This window comes from Emydura macquarii, unplaced genomic scaffold, assembly GCF_026122565.2.
Source record: "Emydura macquarii macquarii isolate MOO-44397 ecotype Brisbane River unplaced genomic scaffold, CSIRO-AGI_Emac_v2 contig_3240, whole genome shotgun sequence".
NCBI classification, from domain to species: Eukaryota; Metazoa; Chordata; order Testudines; family Chelidae; genus Emydura; species Emydura macquarii.
The window spans coordinates 5,929,099-5,954,296 of record NW_027133377.1 but is presented as its reverse complement, the minus strand read 5'-3'; the positions used below and the strand labels follow the sequence as shown (position 1 = coordinate 5,954,296).

Genomic DNA, 25,198 nt, shown 5'->3' with positions numbered 1-25,198 from the left:
ATACATAGGGAAACTAAATCAGCATGCTTTATAAAGTCTATGGGTACCACTGCAGTCTGCTCTTATGTTCCACTGGGCAGGGGCAGAATGGGATGTGGAGCATCAAAGCTATGCAGGGTATGGAGCAGGCAGAGCTGGGGATCTTCTGGAATGCATGCATTCTGCAGTGATAGGAACTGTATGAATTGTGAATCAAAATATTTTGTCCCACACTCCATCCCTTTGTTAAAAGTTCTGTGCTACTAGAAAGCAACTTTAAGTTAAACTTGGTCTTAATATGGAATATCCTTTACACAACTCCTGTTTCCTGTGCATTCACTTTTTTGTTGCCAATAAAAGCAAGCATAATACCACATATGAAATTTGACAACAAAGAAAGGAAAAAAATCCAACAACTTTGGGAGTTAATGAAATAAAAAGTTTCATTTTAAACAACTCTATTTTGGAAATATACAAGTAATTTGGGCTGATCTAATAAATCAGTGGTAACGCAACCCCCAAACTAAAGTGTCAGCAATATTCAGTTCTTTAAAAGCTCCATATGTTTGCAATACCAGAGATATTTACAAATAAAACTGTTTTCAAAATTGCTTGGATGCAATGTGATCTCTGAGAAGTCTGAGAATTGCAGCTGAAAGTAATCTTAATTGCTTGCAGATCAGCCTACCTGCTGATCACCTTTTATTACAGAAGTCTTATATTGAAGGGATACCGGAAAGGAAAGGGAATTTTCACCATTTTTGTTGAACATTACAAGAATACTATGCTAATGATGTTTTCCATTGTACAGTAATACATTTTTTGTTTCAGAATTTACAACAGTTTACAGAAAAGTCTGGAAAATTGCGCTGCCATTTTCATCTGAAAGACTGAAATCTGTAAATTTACTATATAAGTTACAAGTTTTGGAGAAAAACAGATATCAAAACATGATATATGAACACACACTTACTTCTCAGTTTGCTTATGTTGCTGCTCTTGAAGTGATATTAGAGTCATCATGTGCTCAATTTGCATTTTGAGGTCCTTGACCTCTAGCTTTAAATGGTAGCAGTGAAGATCTTTACGAAGCACCTTGAGAAATAAGTTACATAAAATATTATTTCAATTAAATTTAAGTGTGATACACACAAATTCAGTCTAAAAAAAGGATTTTAAGAGATTAACATGAAATACCTTGAAAAGTAGGACTGCAATTCATCTACAACTACGCCAATGGCAGGGAATTAATTGAGATATTTCCAGATAATTCTGGCAAGCGACCCACACTTCATGTTGCAGATGAAGGTGAACTCCCCATTCCCCACCCCAAGGTCACTACCAATCTCATGTGGGGGAAAATTTACTCCTGAACCACATATGGTGCTCAGTTAGACCCTGAATATGTGAACAAGAACCAGCCAGCCAGGCATATGAGAGAAAGAATGATCAGTGACACCTCAGATCACTGGCCCACCGCATCCAGGGTCCCATCTCTAGCTATGGCCAGCTCTGATGATTCAGGGAAAGGAGACCAGAAAAAAATCCAAAATACATTGTGGGGCAGGTGGGAAATCCATTGCTAACCCTGGCAGGTGGCTGGATGAAGACCTGAATTTAACATGTAAATCAAAAGGCTGCTGAGCCCTGTCCCCCACCATCACAAGCAACCATCAGACAATTCCAATAAGTTTGTTCTGCTCTCTCTGAAAACTAATTAAGTTGTTTACCTCCATAACTCCTTTTGGGAGGCTGTCCCAGAACCTCACTCAGATGGTTAGAAACCTTCTAGTTTCCAGCCTGAATTTATTCAGGGCCATTTTATACCCATTTGTCCTTGTACTAACAGTTCTTCACCATCCCTGGTGATTACTCCCCTGATATATTTAGAGAGAGCAATCATATCTTACTAGGCTAAACAAGACAAGCTCTTCCAAGACTCTTCTCACAAGATGGGACCTCCACCATTCCCTTGATCATCCTAGCAGTTCTTCTCTGCACCTCTTCCAGTTTGAATGACTCTTTCTTGATCATGGGTGACCAGAATTGTACACAGTATTCCAGATGAGGTCTTACCAGTGCCTTGTATAATACCATTAATACTTCTTTATCTCTACTGGAAATTCCTCACTTGATACATGCATTTGTCTTTTTGCAGCTGCACCACATTGGAGGCTCATCGTCATCCTGTGATCAACCAACACACCCAGGTCTTGCTCCTCCTCTGTCCCTTCCAACTGTTGGCCCCCCTTCCCCCAGTTTGTAGTGCAAATTATTATTAGACACTAAGTTTATGACCATACATGTTGTGCTATTAAATTTCATTGCACTTCTGCCACTCCAGTCTTCAAGGGCATCCAGGTCTTCCTGTATAATATTCTGATCCTTCTCTGTATTGATGATGCCTCCAAACTATGAATCATCAGCAAATTTCATTAGCACACTCCCCTTTTTACCAAGGTCATTAATAAAAATATTGACTATGATTAGATGCAGGAGTGATCCTTGAGGAATTCTAGTAACCACCTCCAATCCAATAGTTTTCAGCACAACCTGTTAGCCAGTTCCTTATCTACTTTACAATTCTTATACTAATCCCCACCTTCTCTAGTTTAACTAATAATATTCCTTGTGGCACCATGTCAAATGTTTTACCAAAGTCCATGTATATTAGATGTACTGCAATTCCCTTATCTAAAAAAAAAAATCAGTTATTTTCTCAAAGAAGTTAATTAGGTCAGTCTGGCATAATCTACTTTTGGTAAATCCAGGTTGCATTACATTCCCATTACTATGTACCTCCATGAACTTAATTATCCTTTGCAAATTGTTCCAAAATCTTACAAACCTGATAATCTAACCTCAGTAGTATGCAATTGCCCTGTCTCTCCCTTTTCTTAAATATAGGTATGATACGACATTAGCTGTTCTCTAGTCACTTTGTAATGCTCCTGAATAGATAGATATTAAAAAATCCTTGCTTCTGGACTCTCATGTGCCAGTTATTTCAATATTGTTGGGTGGATATTATTCCATTCCCGCAGCAATAACATTTGGGATGAAAACTATAGCTAACGTAAATTTCATCTTTGTTCATGAATTTGAAGAAATGGGGCTTATAATATGAAAACTGCTCTCTCGTTTTAGTGACTCCTATGCCGATCACCAAGCATGGAGCTCCCTCCCTGTGCCAGTGTGTCAATATCATCTTTTAAGATCTTTAAAACTCATTTCTGAGTGTCCAAAAATCCTGACTCATGACAGTAAAAATGCAGTCACATACTACACTCCGCACAACCTTTTAAATGCCATCGTGTGCTTATCACTATATATTGCCAAATGTTTTCATAAATGAGGAATACGTGCATTAAAATGATGCAATACTTTCAGGCAGGGCAGAAGAACTGCTGTATTTGTGAAGGGAGACTAAACCAATTGACACTGCATTAATTAGCACCAGAGGGGCCTTCCATAACTAAAAATATTCCAGGAAAGGATTAACTATATCAATAACCATAACTACAGAGATGGAGTGGGGAAAAAAGAAACTGTTTCTGACTCTATAAGCATGTCTGACTACAATATCTGAAATCTACCTTTGAACAGAAAGTCCTTTTACCTGCGGAATATGGCCATCTTGTCCCAGGAGACGCATTTCATTTTCTATACGATGCAGCCAATTAGTATTCTCCTCAAAGTGTTTAATCTCCTCTTCTTTCTTCTTCTGCACATGCAAACGGCGAGTTTTAAGCATTGCGAGCCTGTGATCCCGTTTGCAAGTGGCCTGTAATACAACATATTAAATAATTTAATGGGAAACTACCATACGATGTTCACTGAATTAAGTTATGAAAAAGACTATGCAGGCTACCATAATTGGTAGAGAGTCAAAACAATTTATACAGTCTTTGATCTATGTAATATTTGTAAAGTTTCACTACTGTCTCAGTAAATAATGAAGAAAAGAGCCAAGAATTTTTGAATTCTAACCTTTGCTCCCCTAATGACAGCATGACCACAATTTATATATATATATATAAAAAAAAAAAGAGAGGAGGGGAAGGACAAATCCAAGAAAGTTTCAATACCAATTCCTCAAACACTGCCTCTAATCTGAAGGGGGTGGAAGGGAGTGACCCACTAGGGAAAAAGCTATATAGGGGACCAATGATCACGGGGACTGAAAACTAGGCAACAAAATCTGGGGCAATCTGCCCATGTTTAACTCTCCTGTGCTCTGAGCCCAGGGAGGGTATGTTGGATAAGTGACACAGACCTGGATGGTGGCTAAAGCTTACCAGAGAGGAGCTGGTATGTAGGTGGATGCAAAAGTGGCTTAGAACAAGCCACTCCAGCCTTTGGAGGTCTGAGTTATATTGCTGAAATATTCCCGAGACTAGCGGGAACATCACATATACAAATAATGGGGAAGTAGCACAAAAGTCTGTGGAAAGCCTTTTACAGGTCAGCTAGAGGACCAGCTATTGCATAATCATCTGGACAAATAGGAGAAATGGTCTGAAGTAAATAAGATGAAATTCAATACGGACAAATGAAAAGTACTGCACTTAGGAAGGAATAATTAATTGCACATATACAAAACGGGAAACGACTGCCTAGGAAGGAGTACTGCAGAAATGGATCTGGGAGTCGTAGTGGATCACAAACTAAACGAGAGTCAACAGTGTAACACTGTTGCAAAAAAAAAAGCAAACATCATTCTGGGATCTATTAGCAGGAGTGTTGTAAGCAAGACCTGAGAAGTAATTCTTCTGCTCTACTCCATGTTGATCAGGCCTCAACTGGAGTAGTGTGTCCAATTCTGGGCACCACATTTCAGAAAAGTTGTGGACAAACTGGAAAGGAGGATTGATTAAAAGTCTAGAAAACACGACCCATAAGGAATATTGAAAAAATTGTATTAGTTTAGTCTGGAGAAGAGAAGACTGAGGGGGGGACATGATAACTGTTTTCAAGTACATAAAAGGTTGTTACAAGGAAGAGGGAGAAAAATTGTTCTCCTTAACCTCTGAGAATAGGACTAGAAGCAATGGGCTTAAACTGGAGCAAGGGTGGTTTGGCTGGACATTAGGAAAAAAATTCCTAACTATCAGAGTAGTTAAGCACTGGAATAAATTGCCCAAAGAGGTTGTGGAATCTCCATCATAGCATGTTTTTAAAAGCAAATTAGACAAAACACCTGTCTGGGATGGTTTAGATAATACTTAGTCCTGCCATAAGTGTAGGGGACTGGATTAGAAGACCTCTCGAGGTCCCTTCCAGTCCTATGATTCTATAAGGAGAGGACAGTCAAGTAGCAGCAGAAAATGAGGCCCACAGCAGAGCTGAGACACCCCCTTGAAGGTATTAGTTGTGGAGGCTGAAGACTGGGGCTTTTCAAGAGCCAGTGTATGAGCCAAACAAAGACATTGGATCCAGAGGCAGCCCCATGTAAAATGGACATGGCAAAGGTCCGCGGTAATCTAAGATTGGTGAACCTCAACCAAATGCATTACTCGGGACACAACCCCAGAACAATTGATCATTGATTTCACAAATGTTCAAGTTAAGGTAATCTTAGTTTTTTTGTTTCCCCCCCACACTTGCTCATTTCTTCCAAGAATTTTCCTTTTGATTGAGACTTTCCATGTTTTCAGTCCACGGTTTTGTTCCTTTCCCCTGCCAGGATGGGATCTATCCAAACCTAGCATGGAGATAGGGGAGGTTTGGCTAATGAAGTTTGCATAGCAAGTTAATTCACCCATACTGCATATATGCAACAGCTGGATACAACAGCCAGGAGAAAACATAAAATGAATATTTCATAAATGAAAACAGTCCTTTAAAAATTCACTTTTTGTAAGCACTCTCCTGTGATCTGATAGCATATTTTACAAGAAGAAAACAGAAGCAGTTAAAAAAATAGCATTCTTGCAAAAATACATGTAAGAACAGAAGCATAGCATGAATAGTCACTTTTATATCACATGGCTGGATTAGAAATTAAAATCCAATTTGTTCCAACCAAATCGAAGGACATTCAATTCCAAGGTTACAGTGGTTTATGCTTGTTTATACACAGGGTACTGCTCTTATCCTACTTGACTCTACCAAGATCATGACTATAAATTAAACCGTAATCATAAAGCTATATTTAAGTGCACAGGTATTAAGGTTCTATGCAAATATCACAATCGGTTAATATAAAGTGTTTGAACCAAATATACAATAAATGATTTTAAAAGAAATAACGAGGTGATATTTTATGCCCCTCCAGAATGTTGAGTTCAGCAAAACTCAAACTTGTGAAAACCAGGAAATACAGAATTAAGGTCAATGCCGACACAGTCTTAACTGTCCTCCAGAAGCTGGCAATAGCCATTGGGAATTATCTGCATGTTCTCCAGCTGCATTCACTATGTGGTGGTAGCTGTTTTGAATAGTGGAGGAATAAATTAGAACAGCTTGGATGAACTGTGATTATGATCTGAGCAGCTCTGAGTCTGAGAAAAGAGGTACATATGTAACTTGAGGTTCCAGTCTACATCTGGCCTGTGTTATACAGGAGGTCAGATTAGATCAGAGTAGTCAATAGGCAGACCATGGGCTAAATCCGGACTGCCAGACACTTTTGAACAGACTACAAAACCTTTTATTTACTTATTATTATTATTATATTTGTATTATTTTCTCTGGAGTCTGGACCTTAACTATATCTTGACCAAGAAATTTGGACCTTGATTACCTCCTGGATTAGATGATCATAATAGTCTCTTCTGGCCATGGAGTATATGAATCACCTCAATGCAGAAATAGAAGACTGTGTCAGTAGCAGGGCACTGCGGTCTTCTTGCCATTGGTATTGTCAGTAACGAGGTGGGATATGAGAGCTGTCTCTGGATTTAATGATAGGCAGGGGAAGTATAGGTGTAGGTGGTATCCTGTGTTCAAGTGTGAGGGTGTTGTAAAAGGGTATGAAATGGTTGTTAAATTTTACAAGTGTGATATTCTGTCAGGGAAATAACCTCTGTGTCTGAGCATAGGGGAAGTGCAGTTAGCACCTGTCTATTAGACATATTCCCCCTTTATATTGTATTATGGGCATATTGAGGCATCGCTCAAAGAGGGCAGAATTAAGGTTGTATGGGTGTTTTACCGTAACTCTGTATTTTTTGGTTTTCAGAAGTTTGAGTTTTGCTGAACTTGACATTCTGGAAGAGCAAGAACTATCACCAAGGAACTTTAACTCTGCACTATTAAAGATTTTTGCCATTTAATTTCCCACAATTATCCAGCAAGCCGGTGGCTGAGCTAGGAATAGTCCCACTCCAATGGTCTTTCTGCTAGGCCACACGGTTGCTATGTGGTTCCTTGGTGCTCTTCACCACCCCTGTATATTTTGGTATAACGGAATGAGGGTAATTGTTGTGCTTTGAAATGTTTGCAGTGTGTAGTTGTTACCAGGGCTGGTGAGAGAAAACTCATCCATGGTCTATATTCCAAAACCTTGTCACTTTTATTACATGGTTGTTTACAGTAGTTTCAACTGTGTGAGAAAAGACTGGTGTGTCTATGCCTTTCTCCACTCTCTGCCCCACCATCCACCGCAACAGGTAGCCCCTGCCACCAACATTTCCAGTTCTACCTTCCCTTCCTAGCCCATTAAGCCATTGCTTGGCACTGCAGAAGCCATTAACATTTAAGAAGTTGTTCCTTGCCATCTTCTGTCGTATTCTGCTGAATACATCCAACTCAGGCAGCAGTTTACTGGCAGGCTGCATTCTGCCTTGGTTATGTAACCTGAGCTGCACACTGAGCTGGACCCCTCACTCCCACTACCCATCCCCAGCTGGGACTTCAGCTCTGTCTCTGGCCCATCCTTTCTCCAGACAGGGGTGATGTGCATCTTAACTATTAATTTTCTGGATTTCAGATGTTTAAATTTGTGTTGTCCCAGCTCACATGGAAGGGCAGGGAGTGGGGCTCAGGCACCCCAAGAGGAGCAGATACTAGGATACACATCAGAGAGAGAGAGGGGCTCAGACTCCTGAAAAGGGGTAGGGCTCCCCCAGAGCCCAGCACTCACAAAGGGAGTGGGGGCTGGATGGGGGGGGGGGGGGGAATTTGGGGTTGAAACCCAATCCCCCAATTTTCTCTGCTATTTCTCACATTCCCCAACTCTTCCCACCTCCCCTTATCTGAACCCTCAACTCCACTTCCATCCCCTACCATCCATTCCCATCCCTGCCTGCAGATTCAAACCTATCTCCCCTCCCTGTGAGCATTTGCACGTGCAATTTATTTTCTTTTAAAAAACAGTTTCAGCACCTTCTGAATATTCTGCTGTATCAGATTATGTTTAAAAAAACCCAAAAAACTTGAAAGAAGCAGATTTTCCCCAGATGTTTACAGTTCATTCTCAGATTTCTTTTCAAGGTAGGTTTGCAAACTTCTGTTACCAGATCTGAACTTCCCACATTTGGATAACTAACCCTACCCTACACTACCTCAGGAGGCATAACCAATTTCAAGACAATCCGTGCAAGTAAGCAACTTTAGAGAATTTAGGCCAGGTCTACAAACAAAAATTAACTCGATCCAGCTACATCACTCAGGGATGTGAAAAAAAAAAAAATCACACCTCTGCATGACATAGTTAACGTGACCTCGTCCTTGGTGTAGGCAGTGATGGGTTGACGGAAGGTTAAGCCCCCCTCTTGGGGAAGTCAATTAACTAAGCCAATGGGAAAACCCCTCCTGTGGCTGTAGCAAGTATCTACATGGAAGTGCTATAGCAGCACAGCTGTGTTAACAGCTCCATTCATGTCAGTGGGCATGTTCCCTGCCCGCTCCTCTGGGAAGTTTTTCATGTGTCAAGCCTAACCATTATTAGCTCCTCACCTCCATCTCAGCAGCATGTTCTCTGTGCATGCTCTCACATGCCTGTGCTAAGCTCCCCTCTCAGAGGGCCAGAGCGTCCTCATATATTGGCTAATAAAAGGGGGCAGGGAATTTGAGCCCATGGTGTGATGAGCAAAAAAAATATTGCCAGAATGTGCCAGCTGTTTGTTCCTCAGGGGCTATATCTCAGGATCCCGTCGGTCAAATAGCCCCATATTTGGATCAGTGACCACACCCTATGTGGAACCTCAAATTTCAAGGCAAAACCGATTAACTGTACAGATCTTAGAGCACTCAGCTGAGCTTCAAACACAAAGCTAGTCTTAACCTCAACTACAGCAGAGCTGTTGCTCTGTTATAATGAAGAGCCATATTATAAATGATCCATTGTTAACAGGTGTTTGAGAAATTATGATATAGGATAGAAATGATGTTTTCCAGTAGTACTTCAAAATTCCATTCACTGCACACTGTGACAAGAAAAACTTCTGGAATATGTCAGTCACTTGAAACATCATTTGTGAGAAGCACAAGATTCCTGAAAAAGCAGTACATTTTTTGTCTTGACACTATTCATAAAAAGTTTAAACCTCCAAGTGAATCACTGAACACACACTGGAAACCTGAAATTGTTGCCAATTAAGTTTAATCGGTTCTTATAGCAAAATTTAAGAGAGGAAAAATTAAATCTGTATTTTACAACAAAGTTTTTATTTAGGAACTAAATTAAGATTGGAGTGTTTTCAGGCTTTACTGCCTACACTTGGATCTCCTATAAGAAGATTCAGACACCAAACTCTGAACCATAGCAATCATTTGAAACCCAAGCCAAGGGATTTTGAACTGCAAGGCCATTGATAGAACTGCTTTAAGAAGTAGTAGCTTTCCTTTGTCACCCCTGCAGCAGAAAATTCAGATTGCTTTTTAAGTTTGGCATGGAGCTTGATGATGCTTGTTGCCAGAAAGGCTGTGCAGTGCTACAAATGGACTTCTCAGCTGACAGTGTGCTGAGTAGTTACGCCAGGTGTGCTGCCATGTTGGTGAATTTGTTGTTGCACAAAAGCAGCATGGATATGTTAAATCTAGTCAGATTTCAAATTAGCAACTGTGAATCACATCTAAATTGAAATACTGAGAGATTTTTGTGTTTAGCCGCAATGTATCAACACATTCTCTTATTGTGTGAAAAAAAATAGTGCACTTTACATCAACACTACATTTTCTGTATTAATGTCAATGTTAAAAAGTTATCTGATTGTCAATACAATGTACGCTGCACTGTTTTGTTAAAGCTGTACATATGAAAATCAAGGCAATTTGCATTTCAACAATGTCAAACATGTTTATTGGTAATTACAGTTGAAATAGACACAACTTGAAGAACAAGGCAGAGTAACATGCCAGAGTTAAAATAAATTATATGGCAGAAAGGAAGTCTAGAACATTATTTTAAAATTAAAATTATACAATTTTTGCACTAAAAGCAGAAACTCTTAACATCCATATGGTCCTGAACTGCAGTAACAAATTTAAAAGAATTCAAGTGAGTTAGGAGGCTAAGTTTCATTTAGACAAGTGACTTAGATGCCTAAGTCCTCTTGATCTTAAGCAAGACTTGGGTTCTTAAGTATCTTCATCACTATTGAAAATAGGCTTCAGAAGCTGAAGACACTTGAACACTTAAACAGAAAAGGTTAGATAGCTGAACCAGATTAAAAGGTAAAAATTTCAAAACAGAGGTTCCATACAGGGCAAAATGAAGTGGTACAAAAATCACTCACCTTTTCTACTCTCTCTTCAGAGCACATTAACTGAATTTGTTCATGGAATTGTTTCTGGTAATACGTTTTCAAAATGTTCTCTTTAAGGCGCATTTCCAGCTTGAGGTATTCCTTTCTGATTTCTTCCCGGTTTATAAACAAACTTTTTAGAATTTCTCGGAATCTACCAGAAATAAGGAACAAGTTAAAAGAAACGGCTTACACATGTAAACCTTGCATGAATGCCTGATTTGCTGTGATACAACAGAAGCAAACAAAATTCCAATCTTGAGCTTAAAAAAAAGTAAGTATGGAAAAATAAGGAATTAAAATAGTAAGTGACCACAAGAAAAGTTATATTCTTATTTATCTTTTCAAAAGTGGTAGTACAAAGAGCAAAGTTTCTATAATGCAAATTAAGATCAAAACAAGAGCACATACTCAAGTTTCAAAGGGGATTAAACTATCTTGTTTAGTTTAGGAAGTAATTAAAAAGGTACATTTGTTTTTCCCCCACCCCCAAAACAGTAACCAACACCACCACCCCGACCACCACCACCCAAGTACTTCTTTTTCAATAAAAGTTTAAAGTATATACAACCATGATATAAATATAAGACAACTGACACCCAAGTTCAGAGAATCTAAATTCTAAGGATTTAAATATTTTCTGGTTTCTTCCTCTCCCCTTCCTCCCCAGCTTTCAAGGTTTCAAGCTTTCATTTTAAACTAAAATGCCTTGCCCTTTGATTTGTGAAGTTGATGTTTGGATTAAAGCGGATGGCAGCCAGATCCTCACACAATGACCTGTGCTCTACTATTGCAGAAGGCTTCCAATTTCAGCATCAGGTACCAATCTATTCAACAGCTCAGGTGACTGTTGCCATAGACACATAATGCCTCCTACAAATATTTAACAAAAGGACACGTTTGCCCCCTTGCAAATGAAGCTCCATACACTGTGCGGTCCCACTCAGCTGTTTAATTCTCTGTAAAATCTCATGCATGCTTTGCAGGCCTGTTGCTGGTGGACTCTTTTGAAAATTGTATTCTTATTGTGGAGTACAGTGCTCACTGTCAGGAGTATTTAACTAGAACTTTGTTTAGGATCTTTTACATGATTAGACCCAAGATGTCCCAAAGGTTTTAAAAAACAAACAAACAAAAAACTCCAAAAACAATCCTCCTCCTCCCTGCCCCAGATTTGAGGAATAATCAACATACATGTTCGGAGTATTTATTTAAAAAGGGATATCTTATAATTAAGTTAACAAAATTAAAGTTAACATCTAGAAATTTGGAATAACTGAGCTGACCATGAAATCACCATCATCAGGCTCTACATTTTCAGAATTTAACAGATAATTCTTCAACACATATTTGGTTTCACAAGTCTATAATTTTAGATATGGAGAAAAATATACTTTTACAGAGGTATAGCTGGAAAAACCTCACCAGCTTCTGTCTCAAGCTGTCAGACTTTATATATGTAAAAAGTCAAATCTTTTCCTTCTGGGACAAATCCAGAAACACACAAACTGTGGCCAGTATAAAAACATTTTTCAGAAATGTTTGACAAGTACTATTAAAGTAGGTACATAAACAGGGACAAACATATCCAAGTTTTTATTGGTTTAGATCTGGACATTTGATACGAACTATAAATTTATAAAGATGAGACAAATTTCTCCTCCTCCAAAGAAAAAGTCTCCCACAAATAGAAGCCTTAAAAACACTAGATTGTTCAACTAAACCTAACATGCCGATTACATATTCCCTGGAAATTCTCCAAGATTCTAGTCTGTTACTAAAAAAACAAGTTTGTTTGAAATCCTAAAACAGAGTTGATACTTCCAAATTCATTCTGAATATATAAGAATGGCAGTACTGGGTCAGACCATAGTCCACCTAGCCCAATATCCTGTCTCTGACAGTGGCCTGTGTCAGATGTTTCAAAGGGGATGAACAGAATGGAGCAATTTTGAGTGATTCATCCTGTCCCAGCTTCTGGCAATTGGAGGTTTAGGGACACCGGAGTATGGGTTTGCTTCCTTGACCATCTTGGCTGATAGCCATTGATGGACATATCTTCCATTAATTTATCTATTTCCAGTTATATTTTTGGTCTTCACAACATTCCATAGCAACAAGTTCCATAGATGGACTGTGTGTTGTGTGTAGAAATACTTCCTATTGTTTGTTTTAAACCTGCTGCCTATTAATTTCATTGGTATCCTATAGTTCTTGTGTTATGTGAAGGGGCACAAAATAAGTAGAATCTTACTTTGTGCTCGTGACTTGCTCTCTGTTCATCTTGAGAGATGAAATATTATGCAAGTACTGTAATTTAGAGGCATGAGTATCCAATTCTGCTTCTAGGGTTTTCCAGCTGAAAGAACAGCAACAGCCAGTATAATGTCAGGGCCAGCTGGAGTAATCCCAGTTGGATAATTCTCAGAAACCAAATTGCGATGGGGTTCTGGTAGGGATGCCACCAAGGAAAAAAAAATGCAGACAGTTCTGATCATAGTCTTTTCCTCTCTTACAGAAGAGGCTGACTTATGAAAATAGTCCAGACCTTAGGATACCTTAATATTTTTATGTTAATTTATTTGTTCTCTCTCCTAGGCATACCGTCTGCATCAAAAGAAGAAATAAGAGAATACCACTAAGAGAAACAACATGCCCTCAGTAAAGACAAAATTATTCAATGAAAATGGTGAAAGTTACAGAAGCTAAGAAAACTACAAACTCCAAGTCCTTGCCTCTGAAACCTGGGCCCATGCAGTAGCCATTCTGCAAAAAGGAAACTATCAGAAAAGTATTTGGCAATAGCAGCAACTAAGACAGGGTATGCAAACTTTATACAATCTGAATCCCTGCAAAAAAAATCACTTTAATAAGTAGCTGAGCTGAAAGCTAACAAATCAACAAACAGTGGAACACTTTTCCTCTCCTCAGAATGGCTGTCATCAGCAGTGCAGGCTGTATGGCATGCAGGAACAGAAGCTAAGACTATAATTTTACCAAGAGTTTCACATAATGCAAATAATCAAAAAGTGAAATTTGATTTGTTACCATGGGTCCCAGATTCCAAAATAAAAACAGCCATATAAAATTAACAGTATTTTTCATAAGGGGATCTAGTTTTTTCTTTGTATTTTCCACGTTCCAGTCTTTTAAATGACTAGGTTGTGACCAGTTTCTTGGCACTTTTGATAAAATCTCAATAGTTCTATGTTATTGTATAAGCTTAACATTTCATAGATCTATTAGGTCATCCAGACCAGCTTTCTGCAGGGCAGAATTGTTCTCTGTAGTACATTTTTGGAGATTTTGCTTAGCCTAGTTGTCAAAGTCTCATGGAATGGGGCTTCAACTACTTCTCCTGGTTGACTATTCCATAGCCTAACAGAACTATCAGGAAACTTTTCCTGACATTGTGTTCAAGTTTTCATTTTCCCAATTTCATTCTATTGCTCCTAGCTCTACATAGCTGTACATCCCAAATAATTCCACTCTGTTCTTTGTGTTTACAAATGTCTGATGTTCCCACTTATTATGTACTGTGAAGTTAACTGAACTGTCAATGTATGTTTCGTTCTTTACATTTTTCTTTTTAAGTCTATTTCTCTAGCTTATGGGTTGTGTGTGTTATTTCTCTCTGCATTCCCAGCAGTCTCAATATTTTTCCTGATAAAATGATGCCCAGAACTGAATAATCATTTCCCTACTCTCTGACTCCTCTGTATGGATCTCAGAATTGCACTGGTCGTTTTTGCAAAGTATCACCTTGTAAAAACCATCTAATTTGCTATCCACTGTGAGAACTAGGTATGCTTTAGCATTACTGGAGGATAGTTTTCCATTTTTGACCAGTGTTTTCAGACCTTTTTCACCTCATTTTATAGGGACCTTTGTGAAATCTCAAAGTGGGTAGGCAAAATTGACACAATGCTTAGAATCAGCTTATAGCAGGAATAAAATCATTATATATCTGATTCAGCCCAAGATAGGGAAAGCCAGCCTTATAGAATCTGCATTACATTTTGGGATTACTGAAACTGCATTTTGTGAAGTTTTAATTTCACCATACACACCACAATCAAGTACTATCATTAAAACATTTAGATTCAAGAGGTCTGTTTTATGCATTCCAAATATATTTGTGTTTCAATATTAGGAAAGAACTCCATTACACTATATGAATCCTTGACTAGGAAAATCATTGTGTATTAGTGTGCGCAGATAAATCCCTGCCTGTCACAGTATCTAGCCCCATGATAGATCAGTAGTTAAAAAGCCAAATTACCTGAAAGTTTATTGAACTTCAGTACTTCTGACGTAAAAAAATCACAGATGACAAACTGAACAAGTTGTAAAAAAGAATTCATACAAGATAAACATTTTAAAACAATTGCTCACTGGTGAAGATCCTATTTTTAGAAGGCTCAGTGCCCAATGGTAAAAAACACTGCTGACCAGCAAAAATAGCTCTTAATGAAAATCCCATGGGAAATAAATTAAATACATAATTCTGCACTTTTGTCAAACTGGTAAATATTTAATAGGAAAATATCTGCAGATCTCAAAACTTCCCCATTTTTGGTCTGATGTAAGTGAAATGAGTTGGCACCTTGACCGCTTTAGAACCCTTATAGTGTTTTATCCAATAATTTAGCTAGATAGTTAAAATGTCATGCTTAATTCTTCTATTAAGGAGACAAATCACTTGTCAAGATTTTTTTTCTGAACTTTTTTATTTTCAAATTATCTCAATGCATTTCATGTTCCATTAGAAACAAGAGGAGGAAAAACTGGGTAAAAATCAATTTAAGTTTTTCTATTTGGTCACTAATTAGTAAACAGACAAATGTCCTTTTCAGGATTCAGGAGGGCAGTTTTTTTGTGGTTTTTTAAAGATATACAGTTTAAGAAGGATTTTCAGTTAATAGATCACACTTTTTCATCTTTCACATACTTGTAATCTATACAAGTCTCAATCAAGTATCTCCATTTTACAGGTTTATTGAAAGATTCAGCTCTCTCTTTTTTTTTGCTTTATAGTGTGCATGGTTTCTGAACTTTTAAACTAGAAAGCTCAGTATAATGAAAATTGTACCCTGTTACTACTTGCCTTTGATGAAGCATTAACTCCAGTCCAGCATTTAAACTTTTTATTTTTAAAACAGAAAAACTAAATTACTCTTCTATAGTAGTGTTTTTGCAATCAAAATATTCCAAATGGAAGATATGTCTTTTAATTTATAGCTTTAGAAAAAAAGAGTTAATCACCTTTGTAACTGTTGTTCTTCGAGATGTGCTGCTCATGTCCACTCCAAGTACGTGTATGAGCACCATGTGAACAGTCGCCAGAAGGTTTTTCCTCTAGCACAGTGTTTCTTAACCTAGGGTTTTAGAGGGGTCGCAAGTGCAGAGCTGGTATTGGGGATGGCAAGAAAGGCAATTGCCTGGAGCCACAGGGGCGCCATGAAACTAAGTTACATGCCTCAGCCCCGTGGGGGTGGGACTCAAGCTTCAGGGGTACAGTAGTTTGGAAAGGTTAAGAACCACTGCTCTAGCAGTACCTGTCAGGTCAGTGCAATCTCCCCCTGGAATGGCACCTCCATGGTGCTGCCTACAGGGGCCTGCTGAGCTGCCGCTTCCTTAATTCCTTCTTGCTGGAGTGCTCTGACAGAGGGGAAGGCGGGTGTGTTTTGGAATGGACATGAGCAACACATAAGAACAATAATAATCTTCTTTTGAGTGCTTGCTCATGTCGATTCCAATTAGGTGACTCCCAAGCTGACCCAAGATGGAGGGGTTGGAGCTCATGGGATCGCTGACTGAAGCACTGCTCTGGTGAACACTGCATCATCTCTGGTTTGTTGGGTGATGGCATAATGCGCAGTTAACGTGTGGATTGAGGACCATGTTGCAGCACTGCAGATCTCTTGCATAGGGATGTGCGCAACGAATGCTGCCGATGAGCCTGTGCCCTCATGGAGTGTGCTGATAGTGCCAGAGCTGGCACCTTAGCCAGGTCATAGCAAGTTCTGATACAAGAAGTGATCCAAGAAGAGATCCTTTGGGACAAGACGGGTAGGTCTTTCATCCAATCTGCTATAGCAATGAAGAGTTGGTTTGACCTACAGAAAGACTTACTCCTCTCTATGTAGAAAGCCAGCACTCTTCTACCATTTGGAAGTGGAGGCACCGTTTCCTGCTATTGGCATGCAGTTTTGGAAAGACGACTGGAAGGAAGACATCCTGGCTCATATGAAACCAGGAGAGAAGTAGCTGCAGTCCCCGCTACTGCCTCATCGGGGGACCATGATGAGGATGCTCTGGGAAGGACTGGGTCTATCTGCCTGAGATAATTTGAAAATAAAAAAGTTCTGTGCTTCTCCTGGGACATCCCTTGCAATACCATGGTCCTCGTTGGCATCAGGTTCTGTGCCAAATTCTGTTCTCCCTTTAATGCTCCGGTTGTCATCCCTCTTGGTTATGGCGCCAAAGATCTTGAGATCCTTGCATGGGAGGAGACAGAGTAGGACCTTCTGGATGAGGACCCCTGGGCATGATATGCCCAAGGCATCCAAAAGAGCCAAGCTGCCACTGCACCTACCATGGGCCCATAAATGGGTTTTGTCCTTGTTCCAGCCTATGGTCGTCCTTCTGCGACTAGTGCTGGCTGTGCCTGGACACATAGGATTCTGCCTCTGAGCCAAATGACAGATTCAGAGCGTGGAGGTGATGGCAGAGCTGAATGAGATGGGTCCAGGTAGCAGTGCTGGGACGAGGGCGACTGGTGCCATGTCATAGCAGGTTTGCCTCTAGACGGCCCCGTGATAGTCTGCGCTGCCCGATGTCTTATTTCTTGCTCCTTCCTTCTGGTGGTGGCTGCTGAGCCATCATGGCTCTTAAGTCCCATGCTGCCTCAAAAGGTATCCGGGACTGAAGGAGAGTGCAGCTCCCCCACATGGCTCTCCCTGTCAAGTGAGTCCAAGGGCACCAAATTCAACGGATCCTCTTGCGGGGCTAAAGTTGAAAGTGCTGGCTGGGGTGGAGAGGGCGCTGAGTGTCCCAGCATGGGACGCACCCGGGTATCCCCTTTCCCTGCAGACTTCACTGTCGGTGAGTGTCCTTTGTCCATCTTTTTACGCTTCTTTTGTGGCACTAGCGAATGGGAGTGGGGCCGAATCTTCGGTGTTGGAGAATGCCGATACTGGGGCTTTTTTGGTGCTGAGTCCCTCTTTGGTGCCGTATCCTCTCTTATAGAGGCCAGTGCACTCTATACTGATGTACTGAGTGCCCAGTTGGAGCTTGGTTGAAGGCAGAGTGCTCCCTCCATAAGGAAGTGAGAGTCTGATGCTCCTGTCCTTTTGAGCCCTCAGCCAGAAGCCCCTGCAGATCTTATACCAGTCAGCTTGATGGGTTTCTCCAAGGTGCTTGAGATAGGTTCCATACAGGTCTCCCTTAGGTATAAGTTTGTGGCAGGTACTGCATGGTTTAAATCCTTGGGACCGAAGCATGTTCCAGTCCCGGGAAGAAGATTGAGGGGGATGTCCCCAAAGCAAACTTAACTATAACTAACTAACTAACTTTAACAACTTTCTTTTCTTTTGCTAGAGGAACGCTTGCCAGACAGAGAGGCAAGAAGCTCCAATAACCGTCATAGGTGGTAAGAAAGAACTGAGGTGGTGGCGGGTCAGTAGGATTCTATTTACAGCACCACTGAGGTGCAACTCCAGGGGGTACTTGCACTGACCCAACAGTACCACTAGGGGAAAAACCTTCCTGAGACTGTGCACATGGTGCACACACACGTAATTGGAATCAACAGGAGCAAGAACTTGAAGAAGCAGCTCATATGCCTATATTGAAACTTTTAAATGTAATAGTTGCAAGTTTATCATTGAATTGGAAGCTTTTAAAAAAAAAAAAAAAGTTCATTAAGGTCACCAACTAATATTTTTCCTGCCATTAAGTTAAGTTCTTAGCAGAGTCAGGAGAGACCAATTACAAAAAGAGTTCTCCCTGAGACATGTTTTATTTTAAATTCCACCAAGGTGTACTATAAAACAATAGTGACTATAATGTCACATCTACTTTAGAGACAGCAATAGGAACCAAGATGAAACCAAGATTTTTAGAAAAAGTATAGAACTGATTTTACATGGTTATGGTAAAATTCTGTAAACCTAAAATTGTCAAAAATTGTCAGTATGATTTTACCTTTGTATTTCCACTTGATGCTGGTTTGAAGGAACACTGGTACCATGATTATCAGGAATGGCTGCTTTTTCTTCTTCATATGCTTTCAGTTTCTCTTTCAGACTTATGATCTGAAAAATGAGGACAATATGTTTTGATTGAAATGCAAAGCTTTCCTTGTGTAACTTATTTTTAACATTTTTTTGTGCCTCTGCTTTTGCAAGAGAACCTTTTTTAAATAACAGTTAGGGATATTCCTCTGAATAGAACATAGAAACAGTTGCTCCTTCGGAAAACTACAGAGAAATGTAAGACAAACCTTACCTAATACTTTATTCATTATACACTTTTTGTTTATACCTCAGTGACGTTAGTACAGTAATTATAGTTATTAAGACTGACATACCTCTTTCTTTTGTTCATTGCAAATCTTAACATATTGACTTATATGACTGTCCAAACTAACAACATTGCTTTTCAACTGTTAAGGAATAGAGAAAGTTAAATGTTAACAACATTTTTATGATACATCATGCACAATAACTGCACTAGAAACAAATAGCACTAATTATATTTGTACTGTTTTACAAGAAGAGATAAAAGTATGTTGTTAGACTAGACTGGAAGCCAGAAGTCCAGGGTTCTATTCCTAGTTCTGCCAATGGTCATGGTCTGCATGACTAATGGCAAGTCATTTTCTATATCTGTAAAATGAGGATAATGATATCTATATACCTTTGTAAAGTGCATTGAGATCTATGGTTTCTCTGAGGAAAACAAAGTTTGCATTCTACTAGCTTTAGCTTTTACCTCAAACATATGGCATTTAATTTCTAATGTGACTAATCTTAAAAATATTTAAATACAAAAGGACATTAGACTAGAACATTCAACAAAATTTTGATGCAAAAGTCAAGTAAAGTAAGTTATATGTTGCTCTAGACAGAAATAACTGCTTCAATCTTTTAATACTATGCTAGTTTAATTTTGTAAACTCCAATACTTGCAAAATAAATAGTATAAATTTACTTACGGAAGATTTAATATCTTTTGCTCGGTTTGCATACTTAAGAGTGTTGTAAGTGTCATCGTAGAACATAGAAGAAGGACTAACAGCAGCTATCATTATAGTCCGACAATTCCCTCCAAGAGAATCTTTCAATAAACGAGTAAGTTTGCTGTTACGATAAGGAATGTGTTGTTTCTTGCTCTGGGGGGGGGGGAGGAGAAAAAAGAAGTGACAAGTGTTTTTGTGGATTACGGAATTAGTGGCAAGTAGTAAAACCTTGGGATTTTTCACTTACGTTAGTAATCTTCCTCCAAATCACACTCCCACCCCAAATCACACTGTTCACTTTAAATCTTTCCCCAGAAAAATCAAGGCTTAGTGCCTTTATTGCTCAAAGTTTTTAAAGTTAGCCATTTGTTTTCTATATAGCCTACATAGCTGACAATGGTGATTTTCTTGATGTGGAGAGTCCTGTACAGACACAGAAAATGGACCATGGAATTTTCAATTTCTATCATCTAAATTAAAAACAAACAAACAAACAACTTTTCACAATACCCACTGAATCTCCATCAGATAAGATTGTAGCTACTAAGGACCTCATCCTGCACCAAATAAACCAACATCAAGATTCCCATAGGCACAGGACCAAAATACCCACAGGCCCTTGCAGCTTCAGGGGTGGCTTTGCCTGCAAGGGAATAAAACTGTAAGCCTCTTCTAACTCCTCCTTCTGGGCTTGAGAAGAATTCTGTGGCTGAAGGGTGCAGCAGCATATGTTTATTGGCTCCTGTATATCCAAGAGGATGTATTAATCCTTCTCTCTGCCCCTGGGTGCCATTCCATGCCAGGAAGGAATGCTTCCCACTCATGGGTATTAGAGTAAACCCGGGTTTTTTAAACCTTGCTGCAGGCATACTAGTAATCTTTTGGAGACAGGAAAGGAATTTTGCCCAGGTCAATTTGGCATTGAGGAAATGTGGGATTCTTTCACCTTCCTCTCGGCAGTTCAGAACCACTGGGTATGTTTTAAAATTCATTTCGTTGCAACATAGCAGGTTCCCAGTGAACATGCTCATTCACTAGCACTTGATAAACTAGAACCTTAAACAGATTAGAAGAAGGCTGGGGGTCCTGTTGTCTGACCCAGCAAGGAAACAGCCCTTTCTCCCCTTCCCCCCCACTTTTATGAGGGCAGTCAGGTCCCATCAACAGTACTGGAACTGGGTTAACAAGGTGAGCCTCCTGCAATGTCATTATCCTGATTCCCCCTAATCCATCCAGTCCTTTTAAAGATGACATTTAAGTAGACAATCTCAGCTCTGTTTCTTTTCATTAGATTAGTCTTCTTGGAGATGATCCCAAGGACAAAATGACAGAAAAAAAGTTTATTCCCTGGGATTGGGAGAAAACACAGCCAAGGAACTCTTCAAAGTACAGGACGGAGCTTTGGACAGAGTAGGCTGCATGGTGACTTTCATTTCAAGACAAAGCTCAAAGCCAGTAGTTGAGAATACCACAGTGGCTTTGTACATTGCTTTTGCTTGAAGTGCTTTGTATTTAGAGTTATACTGATTTCTTTTCAGGAGTCCTAGTTCGGCTATAGTAAAAAGGAGAGCAGAAATCCCTTGAGAAGAGCCATGACTACAGTGGCAGCAGAGGAGGAAGGAGAAAAAACGGTTACTTACCTTCTGTAACTGTTGTTCTTTGAGATGTATTGCTCATATCCATTCCAAGCAGGTGTGCGCGCGCCACATGCACAGTTATCAGAAGGTTTTCCCCCAGCGGTACCTGTTGTATCAGTGCAGGCACCCCCGGAGTGGCACCTCCATGGTGCTGTATATAGGGGCCTGCCGACCCCCCGTCTCTGCAGTTCCTTCTTGCCGATCAGCTCCGACAAGTGAGATAGGCGGGTGGGTCTTGCAATGGACATGAGCAACACATCTCAAAGAACAGTTACAGAAGGTAAGTAACCATTTTTTTTTTCTTCTAGTGCTTGTTCATGTCGATTCCAAGCAAGTGATTTCCAAGCAGACCAATAGAAGAGAGGTCAGAGCTCACGAGATAGTTAACTGGAGCACTGCTCTCCCAAATGCCGCAACGTCTCTGGCATGCTGGGTAATAGCATAATACAGAGTAAATGTGTGTATAGAGAACCAGGTTGTGGCCCTAAAGATCTCCTGTGTGGGGATGTGGGCCAGGAATGCCGCTGACAAGGCCTGAGGTCTCGTTGAGTGCATCATGAGAGCCGAGGCTGGTACCTTGGCTAGCTCATAACACGCCCTTATACATGAGGTAATCCAGGATGAAATCCTCTGAGAGGCCACTGGAAGTCCTTTCATCCTTTCTGCTACAGCAATGAAGAGCTGAATTGATTTACGAAAGGGTTTAGTTCTATGTAAAAAGCCAGCGCCCGTCTGACATCCAAGGAGTGGAGACTACGTTCCCTGCTCTTGGTATGCGGTTTTAGAAAGAACACTGGCAAGAAAAATCTCCTGACTAGTGTTGAAATTGAGACCACTTTGGGCAGGAAGGCTAGGTGCAGGAGCAACTGCACCTTTTCCTTATGGAATACTGTATACGGGGCTCTGAGGTTAATGCCTAGAGTTCAGACATGGTCCTTGTCAAGGTGATAGCAACAAGGAAGGCTACCTTCCACAAGGGGTACAACAGAGAACACGAAGCTAGGGGCTCAAAAGGGGGGCCCATCAACCTATTGAGCACCAGGTTAAGGTCCCATGCCAAAATTGGATGACGTATTGGAGTCTAAGTCTTTAAAGAAACGGGACACCATAGGGTAGGCAAATATCGAGCGGCCCCTTTCTCCTGGATGGAAGGCAGAGATAGCTGCTAAGTGCACCTTCACAGATGCAGCTGCCAAACCTGACCACTTTAGGTGCAGTAGATAGTCTAGTACAAGAGGCAGCGATGCCTACACTAGAAGAGTGTCCTTTTGTAGCGACCATATTGTGATGCTGGCTGGATTTGGGGACCCTTGAGGTGTATTCAGGAGCTCTGATTACTCCCTTCTACACCAATTTCGTGTTGGGGGTGTCACGCTGGCTGGATTGGGGAGGAGGGGGGGGGCATTTATATTATTTAACATCAATATGTCTAAATCATAGTAATTCATGTGAGATATGCCATGTCAGGTACTGTTAGAAAGGCTATGATGTGCTAAGTAAGATGATAATGTTTATGTTCATGTGTTATATGTGTAATGGAAGTTATGGATATGTTTGATATATCTGTATTTCAAATTGTGCTGTGTCTGGGCCACACTCCAGACAGGATGGCTACAGCAATAGCCTGCTTAATGGCCCATAAAGAAATTCACAGGTACAAGGGGCCCAGGGGGAGAAGCCAGGGATATACCTGATGAGTCACCAGGACTTACTCATGTGACTCTGGACTCCATTTTGGTTCCTGTAAAATTCCACAAGCAGCATGGCAAAGACCAAGGGACATAAAAGATAGCTGCCTGAGATCCATTTGGTCTTCAAGTCACCAGGCTTTACTCTATCTTTCAATCACCACCAACCTCTGGATCAACTCATCTACAACTGAACTGAACTGAAGCTGTGAAACAAAGGACTGAGACCCAGAAGGACTATACAAGCCTGCAAACTCCACAATTTAAACCTGATATATATGGACTTTCATATCATTTGTATGTATCTGATTGCTTTAATCCTTTAACACTTCTCTTATAGTTTGTTTTTTCTTTTTATAATAAACCTTTAGTTTTAGTTACTAAAGGATTGGCTGGCAGCGTGGTATTTTGGGTAAGATCCAAACTTATATTGATCTGGTACTCTGGCTGACCCTTTGGGGACAGGAGGAACCTTTTTGGTAAAGAGCATAGAGCTTTAAATAACTGGTCTCTTTACTGGATCTAGCGGCTGATTGGGAGCCAGAGACTGAAATGCAGTAAAGGGGGCTGTATATGTTTTTATTTTGGTTCTTGGTAACTAGTGTGGGGAATCAGAAGCATTGTTTGTGAATGGTTGGGAAGTCTGACTTCAGTGTCACCCATCAGTGTTGGGAGAATCTGCTCTTCTTTTACAGCCTGCCCTGACCTTGGCATTTTCAGGTGGCTACCCTAGGCACGGACAGGTCACACATACCGAGAACCTATTCCAAAGCATCCATCACCAGCAATGGTTGAGGCTTGGCAAACGGGACCCCTTGGCACACAAGACTGGGGTTGAGCCACCACTGAAGAGACTCTACAATCCGAGGTGGGAGGGACACCACTCTCTCCGGACTGTCTCTGTGGGGTTGATAGACTGACACTAACCACAACTAGAGAGGTCTGAGTCGCAGCCTCGCATGCTGGACCACGTATGTGCAGGAGGCCATGTGGCCTAGAAGTGTCAGGCAGCGTCGAGCTGTGGTAGTAGGAAAGTTGCTGAGGGTCCGTATTATGGAGCCCGTAGTCTGGAAATGAGACTCTGGCAGCAGAGCTCTGGCCTGAACTGAATACAGGACCGCCCCTATAAATTCTATGTTTTGCATGGGCACTAGAGTCGACTTGCTCACGTTTAGTTGCAGACCCAGATTGAGGAACGTTGCCCATATTAGAGAGGGTCATGAGCTTCCACCTACTCCTTAGAGCGGCTGATGACTAGCCAATCATCCAGATACCGGTATACCTGGACACCGTGCCCCTTCAGGAATGCAGCGACCATTGCCTTGCATTTGGTAAAGACTCTCAGAGCTGCAGATAGGTCGAACGGAAGGACAGTGAATTGATAGTGGTTGTGTCCTACTATAAACCTGAGAAAACTCCTGTGGGACGGTATTATTGAGATATGGAAATAAGCATCTTTTAGGTTGAGGGCGGCATACCAGTCCCCCGGATCCAGAAAGAGAACGATCGAGGCTAGGGAGACTATGTAGAATTTCAGCTTCCTTATGAACTTGTTGACATTCCACAGATCGAGAATAGGCCTGAGCCCTCCTTTTGCCTTCAGGATTAGGAAATATTTTCTCTTAGCTCCTGAGGGACCTTTTCTACCGCTCCAGTGAGAAGAAGTTCCTGCACCTCTCCTATGAGAAGATGTTCGTGAGAGGGGTCCCTGAAGAGGGACTGGGAAGGGGGGTGGGAAAGTGGGGTAGAACAAAATTGGAGGGAGTATCCCACTTCTACCATGCGCAACACCCATCCGTCTGATGTTATTTGGGCCCAGGCACAGTAGAAATGGGATAATCTGTAGCGGGGGAGAAGATCCAGTAACTGTCCCTGAGTGTTGCCCTCGGGCACACCTTTAAAAGTTTTGTTTTGGCCCTGGCGACTGCTTCCCTGCACCTCTGCCAGGGTTGGGCGGCT

General features: G+C 40.7%; 1 protein-coding gene across 4 annotated transcripts in view; it reads right to left on the bottom strand.

Moving 5' to 3' along the window:
- Window positions 1–25,198, bottom strand: part of KIF18A (kinesin family member 18A) — a 103,737-nt gene that overhangs the window by 32,557 nt on the left and 45,982 nt on the right. For all 4 annotated transcript variants that reach the window (XM_067532049.1, XM_067532050.1, XM_067532052.1 and 1 more), the window contains 6 exons: window positions 19,891–20,067; window positions 19,264–19,338; window positions 18,879–18,988; window positions 10,662–10,824; window positions 3,599–3,763; window positions 953–1,074 (listed from right to left, as the gene is read on the bottom strand). In XM_067532049.1, coding sequence (XP_067388150.1) covers window positions 953–1,074; window positions 3,599–3,763; window positions 10,662–10,824; window positions 18,879–18,988; window positions 19,264–19,338; window positions 19,891–20,067 — 812 coding nt within the window. The remainder of the gene's footprint in view (window positions 1–952; window positions 1,075–3,598; window positions 3,764–10,661; window positions 10,825–18,878; window positions 18,989–19,263; window positions 19,339–19,890; window positions 20,068–25,198) is intronic.